Source organism: Semicossyphus pulcher, unplaced genomic scaffold (genome assembly GCF_022749685.1).
Source record: "Semicossyphus pulcher isolate SPU_LCO1_2020_fin unplaced genomic scaffold, fSemPul1.0.p SCAF_6, whole genome shotgun sequence".
NCBI lineage: Eukaryota > Metazoa > Chordata > Actinopteri > Labriformes > Labridae > Semicossyphus > Semicossyphus pulcher.
This window is the reverse complement of record NW_027211737.1, coordinates 21,663,770-21,686,087: the sequence shown is the minus strand read 5'-3', so window position 1 is coordinate 21,686,087 and position 22,318 is coordinate 21,663,770. Positions and strand designations below refer to the sequence as shown.

Sequence of the window (22,318 nt, the reverse complement as noted above, 5' to 3'; positions counted from 1 at the left end):
ATGTTGCACAATTTGAATGATAATCACAAAGCACTAATTTAAGTGTTAAAAGATGAGTGCCACTTTTGTGTTGATGGTTGTGTTGCTCTCGTTTGGATAACCAGGCAGAGCGATGTTTCTGTGAGAAGTAAAAAGGATTTACTGTCACATGAAAGTCAAATTAGTCTTGCTGGCCATGCACAAGAATTCCTTGTGAGAAGTTTATCGATGGTGCGTCACATTTATCCTGTTTCTATAGAGCCTGTGAGGCCAAGCCTTAATGGCAAAAACCCAATTCCTCTCCACCGACACTAAATCTGACCGCCTCGCTGCTAAGTAGGGAAACTCCATCGCCTCCTCTCCGATTTATGATTGTCTTAATAATTACCTGCTTGCCTGCATTGTGTAATCTGTTTTCAGGCTGAGTTGCTTTCTGTGACCTTTGGGCCTGCAGGTGTCTGCTGTGCACCTCCTTATTGAGAAAGATGAAATAGAACGTTAAAGCTCATTATCTGTGGCTGCGTAATGCCCTGCTGAGGTCAACAGCTCGATGGGCGCGCACACAACCGTACAGTGCGGACACACGCTGGCCTGAGCCAACACACACAGCCACTCTGAGCTGAACGTGACTCTAATAATGTGTTTAGCTGCTGCTTTCTCCCGCGGTGACTAAGTGCTGCCATGCAAGAGAATTTCCAACGATTCAATTAAACTGAGATGTCATTGGTCAGCGGCCGCCCGACAATAGTCTCTGATTGGTGATTTTATCCTGCCTGAAGGTGTCCACAATCAACGCCATCCTGTGAGATACTCTTCAAGTGTCCTCTGTCTGTCTCCTTGTCCTCTATCAAGATGTCAGACATCATCAGAGGTCGGTCCTACCTCATGGAAGGCCTTGAGAATACTGAAACGATCACGCCAGGGTTTTATTAGAAAGAGGGAGGGGAGCAAAAGCGGACGGTAAGATGGGATACATTTAATGAACAAAAAGGCCAAAACAAAGAGCTAACTGTGACATGGGAAGCGGGTAAGAATTTAATATCCAAAAAAGGGTGACAAGGTCCAGAAAACACGAGGATTAACAAGAGGAACACATTCAGGCGGGAAACACAAAGACAGGAAGTCAAAGGAAAGTGATAAAGCACAACAGGAAATGATATTAACACCAAAAAGAGTGACATGCATGACTAAAAGAGGATAAAACATGACAGAAACAAGACGTTTTGTCCATGATTTGTTCTGCACACAGTTTATTTTTAGTCTTACCTTTCATGCTAATAGAGAAACAGTCCACAGATGGGGTTTGTTTTGTGCAAACTGGTGATAAAAGAAACTGAGGAACCCTAGAAAGAGCCATCAGAAAACTTTTCATACACAGAATTCCCTGCACCAGAGGAAAGTTTCTTTGGCCTCGTTCTCCCGGCTCAGAGATGATTTGATAAAAGCAGGGGGAAGATCCTTCAACGACAGGCCCCGTGTCCCCTGGGGACGCCCTGTCTGAGTCCAAACAGGGGGGGAAACACAAGTATTCCAAGCCTATTTCATTTAACACACAGGATGGACTGAGAGAGGAGGATGTAATGGGAGGAGGAAGAGAATGAGGGAGAGATAACGAGACCGAGAGGGAGGGAGGAGAGGGAGGGAGGGTCGCAGAATCGATCTGGGCCGTAAAGCTACTGCAGTGGGTTGGAGGTCAGTGGTTTGGTCGCACAGCTATGGATCTCTGCAGTAGACCCTGCAGGCCATCGCAAACACACGCCTCACACCCCGCAACACTCACATGAAGAAAGGGTCAAAACACGAACAAGTCAAACCGAGTTTAAAAATGCACACCGGCCTATTTTATTATTTATTTTAGCTTGGAACCAGCAGCAGCTCCTTGCTTTGCGGTATAGACCAAGCCTTCTGGTACTTCCTTTTTTGAGCTTTACCTTGAGCGTCGGCTGCCAGCTTGGCTGCGAAATCACCTTTGGACAGCGTTCAGATTGTTCCAGGTGGAGCCCAGAGCTCAATCAAACACAAAATAATTATTTGAAAGGCTTTCAAATGTATAATTTTTGGCTTGGGCATTGGGTGGCATATTGCACAGAAAGATTTCATCTCCTCCTGGTCTCTGTGGAAGCAATTGTTGACATACTCTGGAGATGTAGGGACTGGAGATGGACGGAGAACAAGCACTTAATGGAGCAGCTCTTATTTCTCACGCCTGGTTGTACTTCAGCTGCAGTTATTACGTTATTTCCTTCCATATTTCTGCACTGACAGACTTAAACAGACATTCCCGTGTTAGTTGCTGCCTCTCCTCTCAGCTTCTCCACCTTGTGTTCTCACCATTCTTCCAGTGGATCCAACATCTATTCACGTGGGACTGCTGAGTCCACAGAGTGACAATGGTCTATATTTGGATGTGCTGTTTTGGTCCGTGCAGTGTAAGCGTGTGCGTGTGTGTGCATGTATAGAAGCACAGAAACTCCCTATCCATTTCCATGTCAGTTCACGCAACACAGGTCCAATGAAGCTTAACCCAAAGAGCATTGAGTTGTATATGTGTTCCGTATTGATCGTCCTCACGATCAATGCAACACTTCTATCTTTGATTTATATCCCTTGGTCTCCCGGCTCTCTGGGTGCTCTTTGATTGAGTTCTTTGGCCACTGGTTATCAAAGTGGGAAGCTGAGAGACAATCGATCACTGTACAGGTAACCTGACCCACTTTTGGATGTACTTTACCAGGCTGCCTTTGCTTGCAGAAAACTCACAGGGTACTGCTCTCTCTCTTCACACACACACATACACACACACACACACCAACATTGGCCTAAATCAACAGTCCGCTCTGCAGTTTCTGACAACTCAAGCCTCCACTGAGGGGGAACTGTGTGGGGAGAATGACTGGCCCAGATGGCATTACCGTGTTACCAGCATCTGAGACGGAGCTGAAAGAAATCAGGATGTTGTTGCACTTTTATCATCATTTTTTCTCACTTTCCGTCTCTCACTTTTAGACACGCAAAAATACACTTTTGGCTCTTGTACTTGTGAGGATGCTCGATGTATTCCCTGTCCAATAACCCTTTCCTAACCTCCCGTACACACACTCGGCAAGTTCTCTGTGATATACAGTGAATTTAATGAGCAACCGAGGCGAGACTGTGTGAAAAGAGATATCTCGGGGAATTAACTACTTCCTTCTATGAGGTTATAGCTGCAGAACACTTGCAGAGCAGAGTAAGATAAATACTTAGCATCCCAAAAAAGACCAGAACTATGGACTCATTAAGGCAACGTGGCAAGTTTAACCCTTATCTATACCGCTTATCCTGTTCACGGTCGTGGGGAGCTGGAGCCGATCTCAGCTGTCATTGGGCGAGAGAGGCGGGATTGCACCCCTGAATGATCGCCTGTCAATCACAGGGAGACAGACAACCACCAGATATATGATACATGTGGGAAATTAGTTGGCTTCTGCACACTCATACGTGTGAGACAATGTTTTGCATCACAACTTTCTGCGCCCTGGTGTCCCATGGCATACAGTGGGTGCCCCCTTTTTTTTGCCCCTGCCCCTCAGACAGCCTGAGTATGCTCCTGTCTACAGTTATGGTCACACAACAGATCTCAGGGTGATATTCACTCTCCTCCTTGTTCTGGTTTGCTCTCCACCAACCTTTAAGTGCTCCACTACGTGCCGGGCAGCTAGCATACAGTGCATTTTTTGAGCTTTTTCACTGAGAACATCGGCCTGCTGTGTCTGGAGAATAGGGTTGAGGAATGAGCTGAGAACCAACTAGAACATTTACATTGAAGCTGTCGAGCAAAAAGAGTTGAAAGACACTAAAACCGAGAGAGTTGGAAGATCAGCTTCAGACCTCCTTCACTGTCCACACAGCCAGGTTTAGGTACAGCACTAAGTTCAGGTCACCTGCATCTTAGAGATCATCTTAGAGGAAGCACGTGCTTCCGGTTGTGTTTACGAGCACATAGCAGGGGTGAAACTCGAGCCTTTAGGTGGCCTGTATCGACAGATGTATTAACTGAAATTGGAGCACATTTCTTAAGGCAGCCACGTGAGATGGACAACTGAAGAAGGCTGCTATGTAGACAAGCCTTTACACGTTATGCGATCCATTGTTAAAAAAGAATACTGACTGAGTACAGCAGATCTGAGCCAGAATCTTATTAAGATCTTAGATGTGAAGAAGAATTCAGAAGTGACCAAACTCTCCACATATGTCCTCACTCTGCAGGGAAGAGTGATAAAAGCACACACACATACGACACGTTCCCCTCACTTCACGTTAGAAGTCTGTGCTCAAAGTAAAAGCTGCACGGTTTCTATCTCCCTGGTTACAACACAAGCAATAAAGGAGAAGTGTCTTTTCTGATATTGCAAAACTCTGCTTTTGCAAGCAAAGCATGTGTCAATTGGTGACCTTTTCCTCGCACATACAGTCTGCTGCAGTGTGCGGCTTTAATCAGGCCTCGGCTTCGGCGGGGACGTGCGCAGCTTTCCCGCTACACATGAGAGCGGAAAACAGGGCGAGAGGAAAGTAAGTAAAAGGGAGAGAGAGAGAGAGAGGGAGAGAGAGAGGGAAGTAATGAGAGCAATGGGGCAGGAGCTGGAAAGAAAGAGTTGTGCATTTAATTCCAATACATGGATTAGTATGCCCATTTACTTTCCTAACTGTAATCTCTAAGGGAATGTGGTATAGCGGAAAACTGCAGTCATTACGGACTATAGGCCTCATCCTTCCGTCACAATCTCCTGCTCCGACCGCACCGTATCTATTATTAATGCAAACACCATCAATAAGACTTCAGACTTATCTACACAATGGTCCATGTGTGGTTTTCAATGTGTCAATTAGGGCCCGCTCTCTCACCCGTATCACTCTCACTCTGAGCTTCTCCCTGTACTTAAGGAGTCTGTCTGATCGCTGCAGCAGGTACGGTTCTTTCTCCTGCAGAATAGTTTAAAATCTATTAAAGTACTGGATATATGTGCTCCGCAGCGTGCGGCTAACTCTGCTGCGTTTTCAGGGACAGTTCATCCATTTGTTTGGTGTGTACACTCTGTCTGTGGGGCGGCTGTTTGCCTTGTTGCCAGAGTATTTAGGGAGTTCAGATAACCTTGAATAATCTACTCACCCCTTACCAAATAGACAGTTCTGTGTTTTGTGTGTCGACGGTTGATTTAGCATTCATCCCAATGACATAACAGTCAGTAGGGGGCTGTAAGACATCAGAGGCGGCTGATGGAGGCAGAAATAAAGGAAACACCAATATTCTGGTCACCACACAAAGAAAATTGCAATCATGCATAAGTAAGTTTTTCAAAATAAAATAAATAATGACATTAAAATGCAAGCTCACGCACTTGCTTGTTATTTTACTTTTCTGCTTCGTAATGCAGAGGAGGTTATGACTCCAGACAGTTTTCGCTGGTTGCAATTCTCTGCTGAGTAAGAGGGCGAGAAAGGTTGTGTCATGTGACAGCTAAGCTAAACTGCCTTGTGTTTTGACTGAACGCCATCTGTCCACATTGCCCTTTTAGAGTATTGACCGGGAATCCCAATGAGTACAGTGCTGGCAGAAAGAGGCAGGCCTCTGTCAGGGCACATTTAAGGGAAAATAGTGAAAATAGCAGTGGCTGAAATGGACAATCACCTCTGACCGGAGACACAAAGAGACGGTCTGCGGGTCAGCAGCAGAAATTTAGACTGCCGCTGCTGCTAACCAAACCCTAAGACACTGAAGGGTTTCTCTTAGTGGAAAGAAAAGACTAACTTTGACAAATGTTATGCCCCCTTAATCAAAATATATTCACAGCACTCCACCCACAAGGTCAGCGCTCTATTGTTCGGCTTTTAATAATAATTGATGTGACGTAATGAGCTCTGCCGCAGCATGCAGAAAACTTTCTAAAAGGAGTGAAGTCAAACCTCAGCTTTGCCAAGTTTGCTTTGGCATTCGACATCTAGTGGCAAAAAGGACACAGCTCTGTCGAGTCCTATCGATCGATCCAGGGTCAAGTTACCTTGCTGTGTGTTTGCACATGAGCACTCAAGGCTGCACGCAGTCGACAGTCAGCTCGTACGACGGTGACAACAGGACTTAATGAGAGAGGAGAGGAGGGGAGAGATAAGGTCAGAGGAGCACAAAAGAAAGGAGAAGAAAAAGCCGAGAGGAACATCTTTTGTTTCTCTCATTTGCTTCATGTAACTTCCATTATGTCGGCAGCTTTTGTGTCATGCTTATTGTTATGCTTTCTGAGATATGGTTTCTAAAGCCTCTCCAGGCTGGAGACGGGGCGAGTGATAAGCGATAAGAGTGAAGAGCTGTAATTTCACATTTAACACAAATTATCATCCGTAGGAGAACTCATATTTTGCAGACAGAGCGGAGAGGGGAAGTCTCAGCAGCAGATAGGACTCTCAATAGACTGTTGTGTTTTAATGTGGAAAGGAAGCTATATTAGAGGACTCTGCGGCCTGATAGCTGTGTTTCCTTCCGCCCCTCCTCCCTCATGAGGAAATGGTTTCCAAGACTGACACTTATCTGATTTGAGTCACATTGTTTGTCACGGGCATCAAGTGATAGGAATAAGAATCCATATAAAAAGCCATTAGTTTTCTATTACTGCCAAGCTGGATGGACAGGCACTCAGCGCTCAGCCGAATAACTGTGTTTAAAGTGTCAGGTTGGTTGAAAGAAGTCTACCTCAGTGGGGGCTCCCCTGCCACTTCCCTGGGGGCTGAGTGGCTGAAATGACCATAAAACTCTGTTGAGCTAGACAGCCTGTAATTTCAGCAGCGAGTGGCGCTTCGCCGAGGTATAATGGAAAGCCCGTGGAAGCCATGAAATTTGCTGCATCCCGGTGTTGGAACACCATTGTCTGAACACTCAGGACACCTCTCTAAACTTTAAATTACTGTTTTTAAGCCGTCATTGTCTGAAAGAGCTCTGCATCTAAAAGAAACACACTGCTTGTTCGCTTTCTTTAATCTTCGGCGCCTTTCCTGCAGAAATCTGACATTCACATTCTTTGTGAGCAGAAAAAAAGTAAAACAACCTTTGCCCGTGAGAAATGGGAAAATGGAAAATGTGGTTCCACAGGTTGCTTTGTAGCGGCACAATAGAGGTGTTCTCTCTCCCGTCTGTTTGTTGTGTCTTTTTTTATCATCCGTGCCGTGATTGTGGGCACAAGTGGCTTCTTTCAAGAGGGAACAGGAATGGATGAGAGCGGGCTTTGAGTGAGGAGGACAGGTGTGGAGAGGGATAGATTTGTATTTGTGAGTGTGTGGTCTTTTTATGTGATTTAACATTATGTAATGCGTGTGGCTATTTTTGTGTACGTGTGTGTATGCAGCCATCGCTAAAGCGCCCATACGTCCAGCTCTCTGAAGCGTGGCCGCGGATGTGATGTTAGCAGCATGTCACATCCAGAGGCTCTCCGGGTGATTTGATCGGAGGGCGGATGAAGATGCAGTTGGAGTAATGAAGTGAGGCTGAGTGGGGTTTGCAGCTGGAGGCCTGAGCCCATCACACAACACTGACTGCATCTCTGCAGAGAGAGACGCACGGACGCAGACAGACAGGCAGACGGAGGGATTGTAACCTCATCACCCCACATTCCCCCTCAGCCAAATCTGCTTGTCTCCACTCGCCTTATTCTCAGAGTTGAGATGGAGCAGAACAGTAAGCACAGCTCGCTGCAACAAAGCAAGGACTGTGTGTCTGGTACACTGTGTGACGGCTGCATGAACCTTCCTCCCTCAGCCTCCTGAATGTCAGCGTCCCTCCTGCCGAAAGCAACAGGCTGACTGTTGGCAGGTCAACATGCGGGCAGACACTCCGTTTCATTGCAATGCAACTCCTCGAATCCAATTACTGCAGAACTTCATGAAAAAGGCACAAAGTGATGAATAAGTGATCAAGCGGCGCCACTGTAACGTATGATAAGTGATATAGCTGGGATGCATATTTAAAGACACGGCAGTATGTAAATCTGTATGACATTAACATTCCACCTGTTTAGGCTGCTGTGGCACGCAGCGGTGTGCAACATCAGCACTTTGTTGTTTTTTTAATCTGAATCTTTTGATCGGTGCATCAATGCTGCGGACGCATCTGTCAGAGTCTCTCATTAACTACACTTTCATTCAGCAGCGAGATAAATACGCAATAAAGAAATGAATTCTTTACAGGTTTTATTATCAGAGAAATGTGAGGGAGAAAATAAATGTAAAATGTAGAACTCAGATACTTTAGTTATGTAGTGAGCCTGTGGGAGTGTGTAACTGTGATTATAATCATGTCCACATAATTACAATTTCTGCAAACTTGCCGACAACACAAGAAGGATTGTTAAAAACCTGGAAAACAAGCGGCGTACTCCTCATTAGATGTGTTGTCAAGTTTGTCAGAAGAACATTGAAATAGTCATGAAAAAAAAACCTTTTCTTACCTTCCTCTGAAAAATCAAAAGACAAAAATGAACTAAAAAGTATTTTTTGCTGAGATAAAAGATTATATGAAAATATACCTGGAAGTTATAACATAGATTAATAAAATACAAATGCAGTGAGCACAGCAAACTCATATAGTAGATTACATACACCGATCTCTCTGTGCTGGTGACATAAAGGCATCAGAGTTCACCATATAGAGAAAGATGGAACAGATAATACATTAATAAAAGTAAACAAACAAGCAAAAGAGAGACTGTCCTAATTCTAATCAGAGTGGGATATCTAAAAACCATCATCCTCTAATCATACCTGTACTCAGGGTTCTCATTGAGCTCGAGCACCTCTTCTCAAAAAGGGTCGCCAAATGTCAAAGGATTTGCCAGATGGACCTCGCAGTGTGTGCTTAATTTTTTCCAACCTCGTGTGATATAAGATAGTCCCGATCCACTGTGCATGAGATGGGGGACTTGCATCTTTCCAATTCAATAGAATTAGACGGCGAGCAAGCAGTGTACAGGACTTGTTCAGAGTGTGACATCAGAGGGTACTCCAAAAAGGACTATAATGGGGCAGGGGCCTCTGAGAGCCAGAAGATGGTTAGCTTTTCTTAGCTTAGCTTAGCACAAAGACTGGAAATAGAGGTGAAACGCAAGAATAAATCCATCCAAAGTTAAGAAATAAATCTGTATTACCAGCATCTCTAAAACTCACCTATTAGCAGATTATATATCAAAACAGGCTAATTGTTTCCCAATGTTTCCAGTCTTCATGCTAAGCTGGGGTAAGCTAGCTTTTTTTTTTTTTAACTTAATTGAACAATGACAATTTACAAGAAACTGCAGACAATAGCTCAAAAAGTATATACGAGTAAAATAATAAACTAAGTTTACATTATATGTTATATTTTTATATAAAAATGTGTATTTGAGGCAGCTACACGTTATTCCTCTTTAATAAGCAAATCAGAAAGTTCCACTGTGAGAGTTCTTGTGTATTCACATAAAACCTTGTGAAGTTTGGGGAGCTAACTAACTCTTGCCTCCAGCTACATATCATGCAGAAGTTATACTGGTATTCATCTTTGAATAACCTTTCCAAAAAGGAGAAAAAGTTTTATTCCAAAGTGTCAACGAATTGTGATAAAGAAGCACCACCAACACTGACTGGCATCAGGAGGCCACTCAGTCCTTTGTGGTAATAACAATGTGTCACAATTAATGGGATGATGACGTGCTTAAAAAGTACAGTAACCAGTGACTCCTCTGTTCAACAGATTGAGAGAAGAAGAGGAGGCTAGCGGAGGAGCTATCATAAATGAGTCAAGTCAGATGTCATTTATCAGGCACTAAGTTGGCCAAATATTAGCAACCAGCTGCCGACCAGCCAGAAAACACAATCAGTCAACTGCCTTTACTAAAGCTGTGTTTGTGTGTGTGTGTGTGTGTGTGTGTGTGTGTGTGTGTGTGTGTGTCACCAAGCACTAAACAGCCTTGGGAACATTACAGTACCTTTGAACTTAAGGCTGCAAAAATTGGTCAGACCGGGTCAGAGTAAATGAGTCATGGCAGAGAGAGAGAGAGAGAGAGAGAGTGCAATGGATTGTGATTCACTCGGTGGGCAGCTGTGATGTGAACAGTACAGACAGAGCAACTTTGCACACGCTACTCCCAATAAACCTACTTAAGTGGATTAGCAATGCCACCCTGGGGGCCTCCGCAGACTTAAAGCTCTTATCACAAACACACCGAAACAAAACATACTATTTTTATAAGGTCCCCTGGTTTGTGGGGTAAGTGAGGTTGGGAGACGATGAGGATGTCCAGTGCGAGCGTGGAAGTAACAGCCAATGGAGTCATATCGCATCTTTGTCATCCTTACACAAATGCACAACCGCTGGCCCCGTGCTGCACGCTGTGAAAGTTGTAAATAGCTAGTTGGCACTGAGTTGGCGTGAGACCTGGTTGCTATTCAGGACACCTGTTGTAGTGGCTCTGGAACAGATGCTGCATATACTTTCCCAGTTTGATGTTGGTCACAATTGGCAGCTGCTGTGGGGGGAAACTGGTGCCAGAAATTAGGCTGTGTGCTTTGAATTCATGTATATATGGTCATCTGTCATGCGCCTGCGACTGAGCCTCTCTGACTGTCTGTGCTTTGCTTCATGTCCGCTCCGCAGGTCGAGGCTGGCTGACTACATGGCGAACTGCCGGATGACTCCGCACACAGCGACCACCTGCCCCAACCAGGACAATTACCAGGCCTGCCTGGCCTCCTACGCGAGGCTCATCGGTCAGTACAGCCTGGACATACGGTTTGTGTGTGTGTGTAAGGGAGAAAGGTGCACATTTATCTTTGAATTGCACATCATTTTCTCAAACCTCAGACACATGGTGAGATAAAGAGCGATGGTTAAAGACAGTGTGGCAGCAGCCTACTCCTGAGGAGCAGGTGGAGGAGGGAGACTTTTTTTCCCCTCCCGGCCTCATACCTCCCTGAGTACCCTGGACATTAGCTCACTACTAGAAGTAATTAGGGAGTAGAGGCGCAGAGAGAGCGTTTACTTAATTAAAACACCTGATGGCCATCTGTTTGCTCATAGTAAATGTTCAAACAATGTGCACGGACTAGCACGGACATATTTTTCCATCCCAGAGCTCGCAAAGAGAGTTCCAAATGCAAATTTCACGAAATAACCTTTTTTGTCTGCTATGGTGGTTACTGAAGTGTCCATATTTCTATATCAGTCACTGCTTCCCCACCATGTGTCATAAACCGAGCAGTATGAAGTGATAATATGCCACAGTGCTTCCGGGATTTCTCTGGAAAATGCTGCACAAAGTGCATCTAACGCCCCTGACTCGGGCTGAAAGCATCGACACACAGAGACACATTTGAAAAGTGAAATGTTTTTGTAGAGCAGTGCTATATTCGCACGGCGCACACACTTCCTAAAGCACCTACTTTGCAAAATATTCATATCATAATGGCCTCTTTACATCTAAAATAAAGCATTACAGAGCGCTTCACCTTGCCATAAACTCAAACAGTGCAGACCCATTCCTATGACTAACATCTTGTTGTCCATTTTATATACTATCTGCAATAAACATGGTCCATTACTGTCCATTAGTGACCCATAACTGTTTGTCCTATTGTGTGTGTGTTTGTGTCTGTGTTTGTGTGTGCATGCCCTCACAGGGACAGAAATGACTCCTAACTACGTCGACAGCAGCTACTCTAACTGGACCATCTCCCCGTGGTGCACCTGTAAGGGCAGCGGCAACCAGGAGGAGGAGTGTTTGATCATCCTGGGCTACTTCACCGACAACACATGCCTAAGTGAGCCATCCCGACACAAACACACACTCGCATGCATGCTTCTGAAACTGATAGGGGTCCAGTAGTCATGTAATATTGATAAGAGCACAAGCGTGTGATGCGGTAGTTACTCTTACTGCTGCCATGTAAGAGAAGAGCGAGGCATGAAGTTCGATCCAATGCAACTTTAATGGTTTCATGTCAGATTGTGTTTTCCAATGTCCTCGAGCTGTTCGGCGAGATGTGTTGTTGTTGAGAAGTGGATGATGGTCAGTTGGGTGAATGAATGGGAACGTACATTTTCATTTTAATTAATTCAAGAACAAACAAGGAATTATTAATGTTAAAGGGCCAGTTCGCCGATTTTCAACCTCAGTCCTATCATGCTATTATGGGGAGGTAATGCCATTATAGTAGGAAAAACATACAATTTGGCTCTGTGCCTTTGGAGGACGCTATCCGCTTCTCCAACGGGCCCTGGAAAACCTCCACTAGACGATGTAAAATGCGTCGTCTGGGAGCTCGCTAAACTATACTTTCTCAAACTAGGATGCCCGCCTCCGATGGCAAAATCATCAGGTTTGAAATGTAGACTGCAGACCTGAAGATTTTTTAGACGATCCACCGGAATATTCTCATCGTATTTCAGATTCTGTACCGCTCTGAGCCATTGCCTGCAGCGAAACGGTAGTATTTCACACCAGCATCTCTCGCTGGGCCGTTCCTCTCAGAGAGGGGGGCGCAATGCACGCTGGGTGTTGTAGGAATGTAGAATGAGCGAAACCACAAACTGTTTGTATAACTTCTCCACAGCTGTGGCGGCAATTTCAAATATTATTGCTTCTATCGATTACAGAGAACACAGACTTTGACTGACAGTGGCTATTTCCAGAGGCCAATTGCTCCTTTAAGAGGGGGTACAACAGAAGAGGGAATAAAGCCAGGAGCATTCAGTGAAAATGGAGAGGGATAGACGGATGGAGTAACAGATGAAACTTCTCGAAGTGCAAAAGAAAACTTGTCCGCTACATAGTTTGATACAACTTATCCATGTACACTTCTTTCGCCCACTGATTACGTTGGAATTAAATCGTCTTAGTTTCTCAGAAACTAGTCATTTCATATCGCTTCTCATCCCTCCTTTGGGCGAGATCTGCCCAGACTTTAATACAAAAGAAACCATTTGCATGTCATTTCCACATTCAATCTGAGGAAGTTAAAGGGCTTATCCCTCGCGGCAGAAAAATGTCATGAAGGAACAGATCAGGCACAAATGAAATAACAGCAGACGCTAAAATACACATCATCTTTACATCTCATGCATAACACACAAGGTGCAGCATGACAGAGTGGTTACCTCAGACATCCTGAGGATTTCTTCACTCAGAGGTGAAATACTCCTGCCTCACTGTGCCGGAGCAAGCAGTGTCATCAGTGCTACAAGACACCATTGCCTTTAACATGTTCCATTGTGTGGATAATGCTTTCAGACCATTTCAATAGATTGCTGGGGTACCGGTTTAGCTGAGTGTGCAGGATGAGGGATGAAGCTGGGAGCTGAGGAGGCGTCTTGAAAAATAACACAAAATGCAGCATCTCCGCTCTGCAGTCAAGGGGAACAGGCGATAAACTTCCACACACTGGAGCAGAGACTATACACAAACACACACCCAGTATATAGTACTACGCATACATATATTTATATATGTAAACAAATTATCTTCCGGCTTCCCGTAACCCCCATAAATCCCACAATCTCACCCCTGTCTCTCCACTTTCACTGCTCCTGCTTCTGTGCCTGCAGAGTAAATCCTTTTTCAAATTTGATTGACAAACCGAAACACTTTCTTTTCAAGTGAAAACCAGAAAAACATTTATTATCTAACAAGAAGGGAACAGAGGAATAGTTTCAATATTTATTCAAATATGTGTCAGGGCCAACAGAACACATTCCAGCTGAAAGGATATTATAATTATAGTCCAAACAGAGTCTGAACCCTGACTCCTTTTCTCCCCCATACGGTTCCTCTCCTCCCGTATCTCCTCCTCCATCTGTCCCTGCAGGTAGGGTTACAGGAAAACTTATCCAGAGTCATTAAAAAATTGAATTGCTATTGGCAATGAGCTTAATCACTCAGTGGAACATTTGGGTGCAGTAAAACATCCAGCGTGGAGGCCCTCCAGCCAACTGGCTTGATTTATGACTATTCCCCCGTCTTACAGCATCTGTAGGGGGAGCAGCTCGCGATAGCCGACCCTGACAAACAGATGCGTAACATTACATGTCTCAGCAGTACTTCAGCGGCTCTTCACTGCTAGCATTTAAGTTGTTAGGCTTCACTGGTGTTCCTCTCTGTGCTTTTATTTTCCGGCAGTGTCGAACAGAAAGAGGAACATGAAGGCTGCTTTTGTGTTAAGTGTGCAGGTGTGTGTGTGTGTGTGTGTGTGTGTGTGTGTGTGCTTTGCTGTACAGTATGTGTACATGCGTGGGCGTGTGCGGCACGGTGTAGGTGGACAGCGGATGTGACAGACAAATCTATGGGGCCACGCATCAGGAGTGCTAAGGACCGTGTGCATGTGTGTGTGTCCGATTATGCATGTGTGCTCTACAAGTATCCCATTTGTCCTTTGTATGTCGGTGGGGAAAATGCCATTCCCCCTTTGTTTGGGAATGTTTTGAATTTGATCAGTCACACAAATCTATTCAAAGTCATCTCTGCATGCTGACCTTATAATGGAGGTGGTTGCCAAGCAATTACATGCCTTGCCTTCTCCCCGGCTGAACAAAGAGAAACAAGCCTAGTGTTTTAAATGGATGAGCGGCGAAAAGGTACTCAGCCCCCTATTTTACCATATCTGGCTGGAAAGCTGACTGAACGAGGATTTATCACATTTTTGCAGAGACTCGCACACACACTTAGACACAGACATTACACACGTATACGGAACATGTGCAGGCGGATACACAAGCACTCATATGCATTCACAGACTGCTGTCTTCTGTCGGAGCTGATTGATTTGCTACTTTTCAAAGATTCCATTTCTGAGTGTGGAACTGCCGGCAAACAAATTGGCGTTCATCATCTCGAGTGCAGACATTATGCCACTATTTGGTCAGCTCCGCGCAATTTGAGAGCGACTGCTGCAACTTAAAAGGGTTTTTGTAATGAGCCGAGGACATGAACCCAAGTTGTTTGTGTTTGATAAATGTGTTCATTGTGTCTCAGCTGGATTCCTTATAGGAGGATAATTGCTGGAGAAATTGAAAAAACAAACATGTCAGGCATTTGGAAGGCAGAGCTTAAAATATTAAACATACGGCGGTTTTGTAAGATATGTTGTAACATCCGCCCCAGTGACAGATTTCACAGTCAAACCTCCGATTGCTGTCTTTGATTAGTTTGGCGAACAACTCTCAAGCTTACTGACGAAGCAAAAAGACTGGCTCTCTGTGCTCTTTTTACTCCTTCCTTCCTCAATCCCTCCCCACCCTCCCTCGCTCCCTCGGTTGCCAAAGATTGGGCAGGGGACCAAGAAGTTGACTTAGAGCTGTCTGTCTGCTAGCTGGCTTCTCGCTGGGACGGCAGTCAAAAACAAATGACTTTATATCTTTGTCCCTGCAGGAAATGCCATCCAGGCCTTCGGTTATGGGATAGACAACATGCAGAACAAAAACGTGTCTGTCCCGGGCCCCTCTGCGGCCACGAAGATGGGGTCGGACTGGTCATTGGGCACCTCAGAACCTCCCTTTGTCACCATCCCAAAGGTAATAGGTTTGAATTGATTGTTTCAGTCCCTCTGTTGACTCATTTATGTGCAAAATGTTATGCAGAGTCATTATTTACTGTCTGCACATCCATCAGGTTGGCTTACTGAATCAGTGGTATTAATCCTGGAGTCTATTATTTCAAATATAGGTCGCCTCATTGTGTGGAATATAAGCAGAAAATGATTTTTTTGTGTTCATGCAGCCCAAATATATCCTTACATGTTCAGCAGGTTCCAGCAACTTCTTTGCATAAATTTGTTCAAATGGACCTATTACAAGAAGAAGCGCACAAAACCACTCCTCCACTGTGCTGCCATGAAAGGAGGATTTTGTCGGAGGCGAAATCACGAAGCCAAACGCACCGCTCCATTCACAGTCACATCACATTCAATCTTTATGCTTGTTAAAGCAATTGGCACATCAGAACAGACGCTTTATGATAAGACAGTTTATGCTACACCCAAGATGATGACATTTGGTTGAAATATTATATTTCTCTCTCCTACAATGAAATAGTGAGAGAAGCGGGAGGTGGGGGTTTTAATCTGGATTAGAGGTTCTAAAATACTGGCCCAGGGCCTGTTCTCTGCTCGCTGCAGTCGAAAGTCTGAAGACTGCAGTCGGCTCGGCTCCGACTGAGTTCGCCGCGTGGAGCGGAGAAACATCACTCTCTGCTGTGCTGCAAGGATGCATGTGCGTTTGTCTTTTATTAGGACTGTACTTCATTTTCTCTTCAAATGAAATGTTGGAATGACAGGAGCATATTGTCAGCCAAACACCCTCCTCCCTCCCCTCCCTGTCTCTTTTGAACATGTCTGAAATATTTCACTGCACTTTGGGCCAAGAGGACGTTTTTCTTTTTTCTCTTCGTTTTTATTTATCTAGCTGTTGAGTTTGATTAGTTTTCACTGTGAAATATTGTTCTGCTTTACAGATGTATTTTAGATGTGCGGTGCAGCCTTCTGGTGTAAGACTAATGATGCTTTTCACCTCTGCAGGAGACCTAGTAACCAGGCTTTGCAGTGTAAGATAGTGTAGTATGAAACTGTACTCTCTTAAACCCCTCTGCCCACTGCAGCTGCCACTGTTGATGTTATTATTTATGCCATTTTTCAGAGACTATAACCCATACACACAAAATCCCAGCAGCGTGCAGTGTTTATGAATGCAAATGTTGCGTGCTGAATGAATGACTCCCATTAAGACATCTATTTTGAGTAATTCCAGGGGCTTTCACGGCCATTAAATGGTCACACTGCAGCCGAATCATGCAGTATTGTCCTTTATGCACAAGCCCTCATTGTTGTGAAGACAGCAAATTAAAACCTTAAAAAATGTTGCAAAGAGGAGAATTAATGGACAAGCAGCGCTGATAACAATAACAGTGTGTATGTTTTGGAAAGGTGTTGAGGGAGAGAGAGAGCGAGCGAGGGGATGGAGAGTGGAATTGCTTCTGTGTGTGTACGTCAGTATTGATGCACCGCTCTGCGACTGTCTCACTGCAGCGTGGTGTTTAATTTATTGTAAAAATGGTAATTAGGAAACAATAAGACGTGTGATTACTCAAGCAGGAAGTTTATAATTAGAGAGGGAGCTGGTAGGGACATTTTGGGTGGCCCTGCGTTCTCAGACAACTATGGCTGGCAATTAAAACTTGTCAAACTTCCCTGGCAGATAAATTGGGGGAGTGTTGTTTTGGTATGACTCCTCTTGGCAAAAGGCTGACTGTCCAATCGCTGTTAATCTCATGATGGTCAGTGTTGCAGTATCACACTCACATGTGCATACACTGATGTGGACAGATCGGTCTGGGAATGGTGATGGATCGATGGACGACAGGCGACCATGACAACACAGATAATCTTTAATATGAAGCACATGAACTGACACACAGCTCTTATATACTGTACACAATGTTTCAGCTAATTTAGCTGCATAATTACTCAAAATGTCACCATCAGTGGTTGTGTGTTTTTATGCCGTGCTCAGAGTGTAAACATGTGGGCTGAAGCCTGGTCCTTGGAGCGTTGCAGTCAGAAGGGTAGCCGTCATAAATCCTGCTTTGTTTACATGTAGAAATACAATAGTTTTCCCCATATAATTACATCATTCTGGACAGCTTGATGCAGCAAAATGCAGCTCTTAATTAAGCGATCGTACCCGCTGAACGCAGCTAAAATCTCGGCCCCATTCATTGTGTATGGCAAGTGGCTAATTCGCTGCTCAAAGCATGCTGGAATACCTTTAGGTGCACACCGGGCTAGCAGCGTCACTTTTGAGCAGCTTTTCTCCCTTGTTAGGTCATAATCATCCATTTAAAGAAAATGGTGTTATACTGTACAGTAAACACTCTTGTGGGGAGCTGTTTGGATTGAAAGACTCCACCAACAAGTAACGAGCGAGGCTGAGCGGACGCTTGTCAACAGAGCTGTCAATCATCCTTTTTACAGCATCAAATTACTCATTAAAGATACATTTGTCAGAAGAATGAACACTTGGACGTAAATCAGCATGATAAGAGCTAACTATGATGACAGAAACCATGTTTGAGAAACATTTATTTTACGTGTATTTTGATTTTATAGTTTAATTCAGTATAGGTCATAAAGCCCGCCTCCTCCATGTTATCTGTGGGCTTTATGAGCTATACAGCTGGCTGCGATAGAAAAGTTTTGGCTTCACTTTTAGGGAGCTGTCATGTTGTCTATCTATGGTCCACACCAGAAGGCTGCAGCTATAGATTATTTAAGTAATGAAGTACTTTAGTAATCAAGTATTCTATCGATTATTCCAATAATTTATTGAGTAATAATATAAGAAATACTCCATCATAAGAGATTTTAATTTCAATGAACTCCCTGGTTAAATAAAGGTTAGATTACCGTTTAAAAAAAAAAATTATCGTGGAAAAAAGGTAGAAAATATACATGTATATATAATAACATAACTGGCTGACGGGCTGTATTTGTGAAGCATTTATTCACTATATTTAAGTGTTGCCTCACACATGCTGACCCTCTTCACTGCAATCAAGTTTAACTGAATCTCCCTGCTGTTTTCTATTGGAGCATTTTAGGCTCCATTTGTCACCACGTTGTGTTTGCCACATTCCCAGGGTCAGTGTGTGTCCACTGATAAGATGGATTTTGTGAGTCCTATAATTGTAATCCTGATTTGAATTTTAACGTCCTTTAACAAAAGGTTCTTGCAGAAGGATTGGTGATGTTTATTTTTATAGCATATCGAGTTTTATTTTAATTGTAACATAAAGTAAATTGTGTATAAGAACCCCCCTCTGTCTTTGACCACAGAGCCATTGGGAAACTGGTGTTGCCTGTGTTCCCATGTAGCTCTGTCGCGTGTTGATTTTCAGCTCAATTGAATAGAATTGATTGTGGACAGAAACTACGTAACTCAGGGTTATTCAATAACCACAGCCTGGGGAGATACGGCCCTACTGCGCTATAAATTTGACAATAACCTGCCTGATAATGAAATCTCTCGCTCGCTACATGTGTAGTAACATGTTCAATGACAAACGCTTTTATTACCAGTGTTAATAAACGCTTGTGAATGTTTCTCTCTCTCCCTGTGTGAGCGCGTGTTTTGACATTGTCTGTATTTTGTCACGATGCATGCTAGTGCGTGCATGTGTTTGTCCCATGTGTCTGTGTGTGTGTGTGTGTCTCACAGGCCTGAGTGTATGTGTGGATATTGGCTGCAACCAGAGATCTGGACTCATGTCAACAGGCTGCTACCACACATCACTGCCCTTGCTAATTAATTGGCTTTTAGTCGCGGGTGTGTTTGGTGCATTGTCAAGCTACCCATTGCTTTTTTCCCCTCGATTTTGGCAACTGTCATTTAACCGTTTCTTCGCAGCGTTTAGAGCGTGTATGCTCACTCGCAGGTAGTGTGATAACTGCAGCTATTTTGGATCCTCTCCTTCCACTCCCTCCTCCATCTCTCCCTTTTACAGGAAAAATATGTCTCTCCCGTTACTATAATTCACACCAATTTCTCCTTTCATTATTTATGTTCCCGTTTATACGTTGCCTTGTTCTGTTGGAAGATGAGGTGCGGGGAGATAACATCGGAGTAGATGTTTTTTTCTGTGTACAGGGAAATGGACCAAAGTGCAATCTCTGCAAAGGTTACATTGGTGAAGATGAGTCGAGGGGTGGAGGAGGAGGAGGAGGAGGAGGAGGAGGAGGAGAAAATGTTTCATGTTCCTTATGATGTGCCTCTGTATTGCTGTGCTGGACTGAAAATGGTTCCTCTGCAAATTGAGCGGGACTACTTTAACTTGGAGGCAAATGGTTCTGCTTTGTGCTACAAGAATCAGAGGAAATTGAAAAAGTATTCAAAACGCTCACAATTTTATGGAAAAGCACATAATAAGGCCATTGTGGTTTGGATATAACAGTGGAAGTCTGGAGGCCGTACGGTTTAATATCTGGACTGATGTGTTCCCACTGCTCTCTGCAGTAATGTAGTGAACTGTGAGTGTTTCTCTGCTGTACATGCGATTGTTTCACACAACAATAAACTCAGTAATGTGCTTACATGCACAGTCAAACTGCATACGAGAGGTCTTGCGAGTGTTTTGTTCGCCCTCCACTTGCTGTAATTTATGCCTTATGAAATATTGAAAGAAAACCACAGCTGCTGCTGGCTTCTGTAGTGTGCGTTTGGCTTGCTAGCATGTTTTTCTTGTAAATAAAGTCTGTAATGATAGCTTTAAAAACTGTTTAGAGACTTGCTGGCACAACCTTAAAGAGTGGAGGAAAAAAAGAAGAAGTCTTCACAAGAAGCTTTTCTTTGTTGCCAACTTGTTTAAGAAGCAGGGAGCATACTGAGCAGCAGGGGCTTGAATTATACTTCACATATCAAAACATTTGGTGGATCAAACACTTAATGTTGGAGCCAAAGTGCATCTGCCATGGATACATGTCATTTCTCACTCTTGCTCTGACTTTCTGACTCCCAATTTCTTTTGTTCTCCTCGGCTCTGATCCTCTCCTGCCTCCCCTCCCTCCTGTCTCCGTCTCTCTTCCCTCTTCAAATGCCAGAACAAGAAAGCAGCACGAGTGACTGAGTCATGTCTAACCTTTACACATCTCTCTCCCTCTGTGTGTCCCTCTATCTGCCCAGTATCCTGAACCAAGAGACGGTGGCCTGAGCGAGACCCAGGGCCTGCCAGAGGATCACTCCGCTTGTCTGTGTGCCAACGTCTGGGCTGTGCTCCCCGGCCTGACTTTGGCTCTGGTCCTGGCCCAGCATGCCTTATAGAAGCGCCAGGAGGAGAAAAAAAAGAGGTCATCCACCCACAAGCTGATCCTAAAAGCAGAAGGTGTTATTTCTAAGACTGATATTAAGAAGGCTGACTCTCTGGGCAGATGACATGAAAGGCATTACGAAAGAGGAAAAAAACAAAAAGAGGTGGAAAATATTCAGATTGTGAATTTGTTGTTCATTTGATGTATCGTTGGGCGGACCACGACTGTGATCAATCACACGGCTTTAAGAGGACCCTTGCTATGAGAGGCCGCGAAGGCCACTTTTCGGGAACGACTCTCCCTCTGACCGAGAACCAAAAACATGGAAGGACTGAAGCGCCATGTCAGAGACTTCTGCACTTTTCTCAGCGACGGAGGGAGAGAGGGAACGAACAACATAATTAAAAGAGGACAGGAGTGACAGGAAAGAAATTGTTGCAGAAAGAAAAGGATTGAGCGGGGGGTAAATGGGATAGAGTGAGAGCGAAAAAAGACATATTTCTGCTATCAGTCACTTTTTTTGTCTTGAATTGGTTCTCGACTTAATCTTCTCTTTGGATGAACAGACGACAAATTTCGGGGGGGGGGCCGGGATGGGGGGATGATTACATTCTGTCTGTTCAACACAAGTGTAAACTCTAAACTGTAAAGCCTACTCAGTGTTATAAGTGTTGGTATAGTATCCGTGACCATAATCAATCTACCGTACAGCTCTTTCATTTGGGTACTATAGTAAAAGCTGTTATTAGCAGGAACGTAAGACGGTGACGTTAAAACTCAATGGTTCTTTGGTCATTTGAGATGTTGTTGTTGACATCTGTGGATCAACGTCCACCTGCACATGTGTATATTTCTGTCTCTATGTATATAAACCACTTTTCTTTCATTCAACCAAACAATATCATCAGTACCTCTAATGGACTTTTCTGTACGCTAAGACAGCACTGTATTGAGTATCGGTACTAATGGAAGGCCTTCATTATCTGCGTTTATATTTGTCTATAAAGGTTTGATCACAAAGAATGTATACAGGGACGAGATTAAACGAGCTTAAACTGCTTGGAAAGCCATAACCTGTGTATGTGTGTGTGTATCATACTGCGTGTGTGTGTGTGTGTGGTCACTTATTACAATGTTGGTGCGTCTTTGTTTACATGCAGGAGAAAAGTAGCTAATAAGGCGCTGTTGAAATTGCCTGAGTGGGAGTTCACGTTGCCCCTTGGAGAGCAGAGGTTATGATGCATAGTGTAATTAACTGCAGGCCTTTTTCACAGGGCGCAGTGTGACCCAGCCTTTTAACTCCACTGTTCCTCTTTATATTCAATATTTCAGGGTCACATATTGTAGGAGTTTACAAATGTTCCTAATTCACAAACATATTAATATAACTATTTTATGAAACAATATTCTTGCGTAAAATATGAACCTGTGCTCTAAGAATTTATTTTAGGTCCAATGTCAGTACATCAATGTAGTTATGGAGTAGTTCAAGGTTGTAGTT

At 44.0% G+C, this 22,318-nt stretch overlaps 1 protein-coding gene across 1 annotated transcript in view; it reads left to right on the top strand.

Moving 5' to 3' along the window:
* Positions 1 to 21,881, top strand: part of LOC138610178 (GDNF family receptor alpha-2-like) — a 46,328-nt gene extending 24,447 nt beyond the window's left edge. The window contains exons 5-8 of the mRNA XM_069682886.1: positions 10,628 to 10,740; positions 11,650 to 11,790; positions 15,393 to 15,535; positions 20,693 to 21,881. Coding sequence (XP_069538987.1) covers positions 10,628 to 10,740; positions 11,650 to 11,790; positions 15,393 to 15,535; positions 20,693 to 20,830 — 535 coding nt within the window. The 3' untranslated portion in view covers positions 20,831 to 21,881. The remainder of the gene's footprint in view (positions 1 to 10,627; positions 10,741 to 11,649; positions 11,791 to 15,392; positions 15,536 to 20,692) is intronic.
* The last annotated feature ends 437 nt before the right edge of the window (positions 21,882 to 22,318 follow it).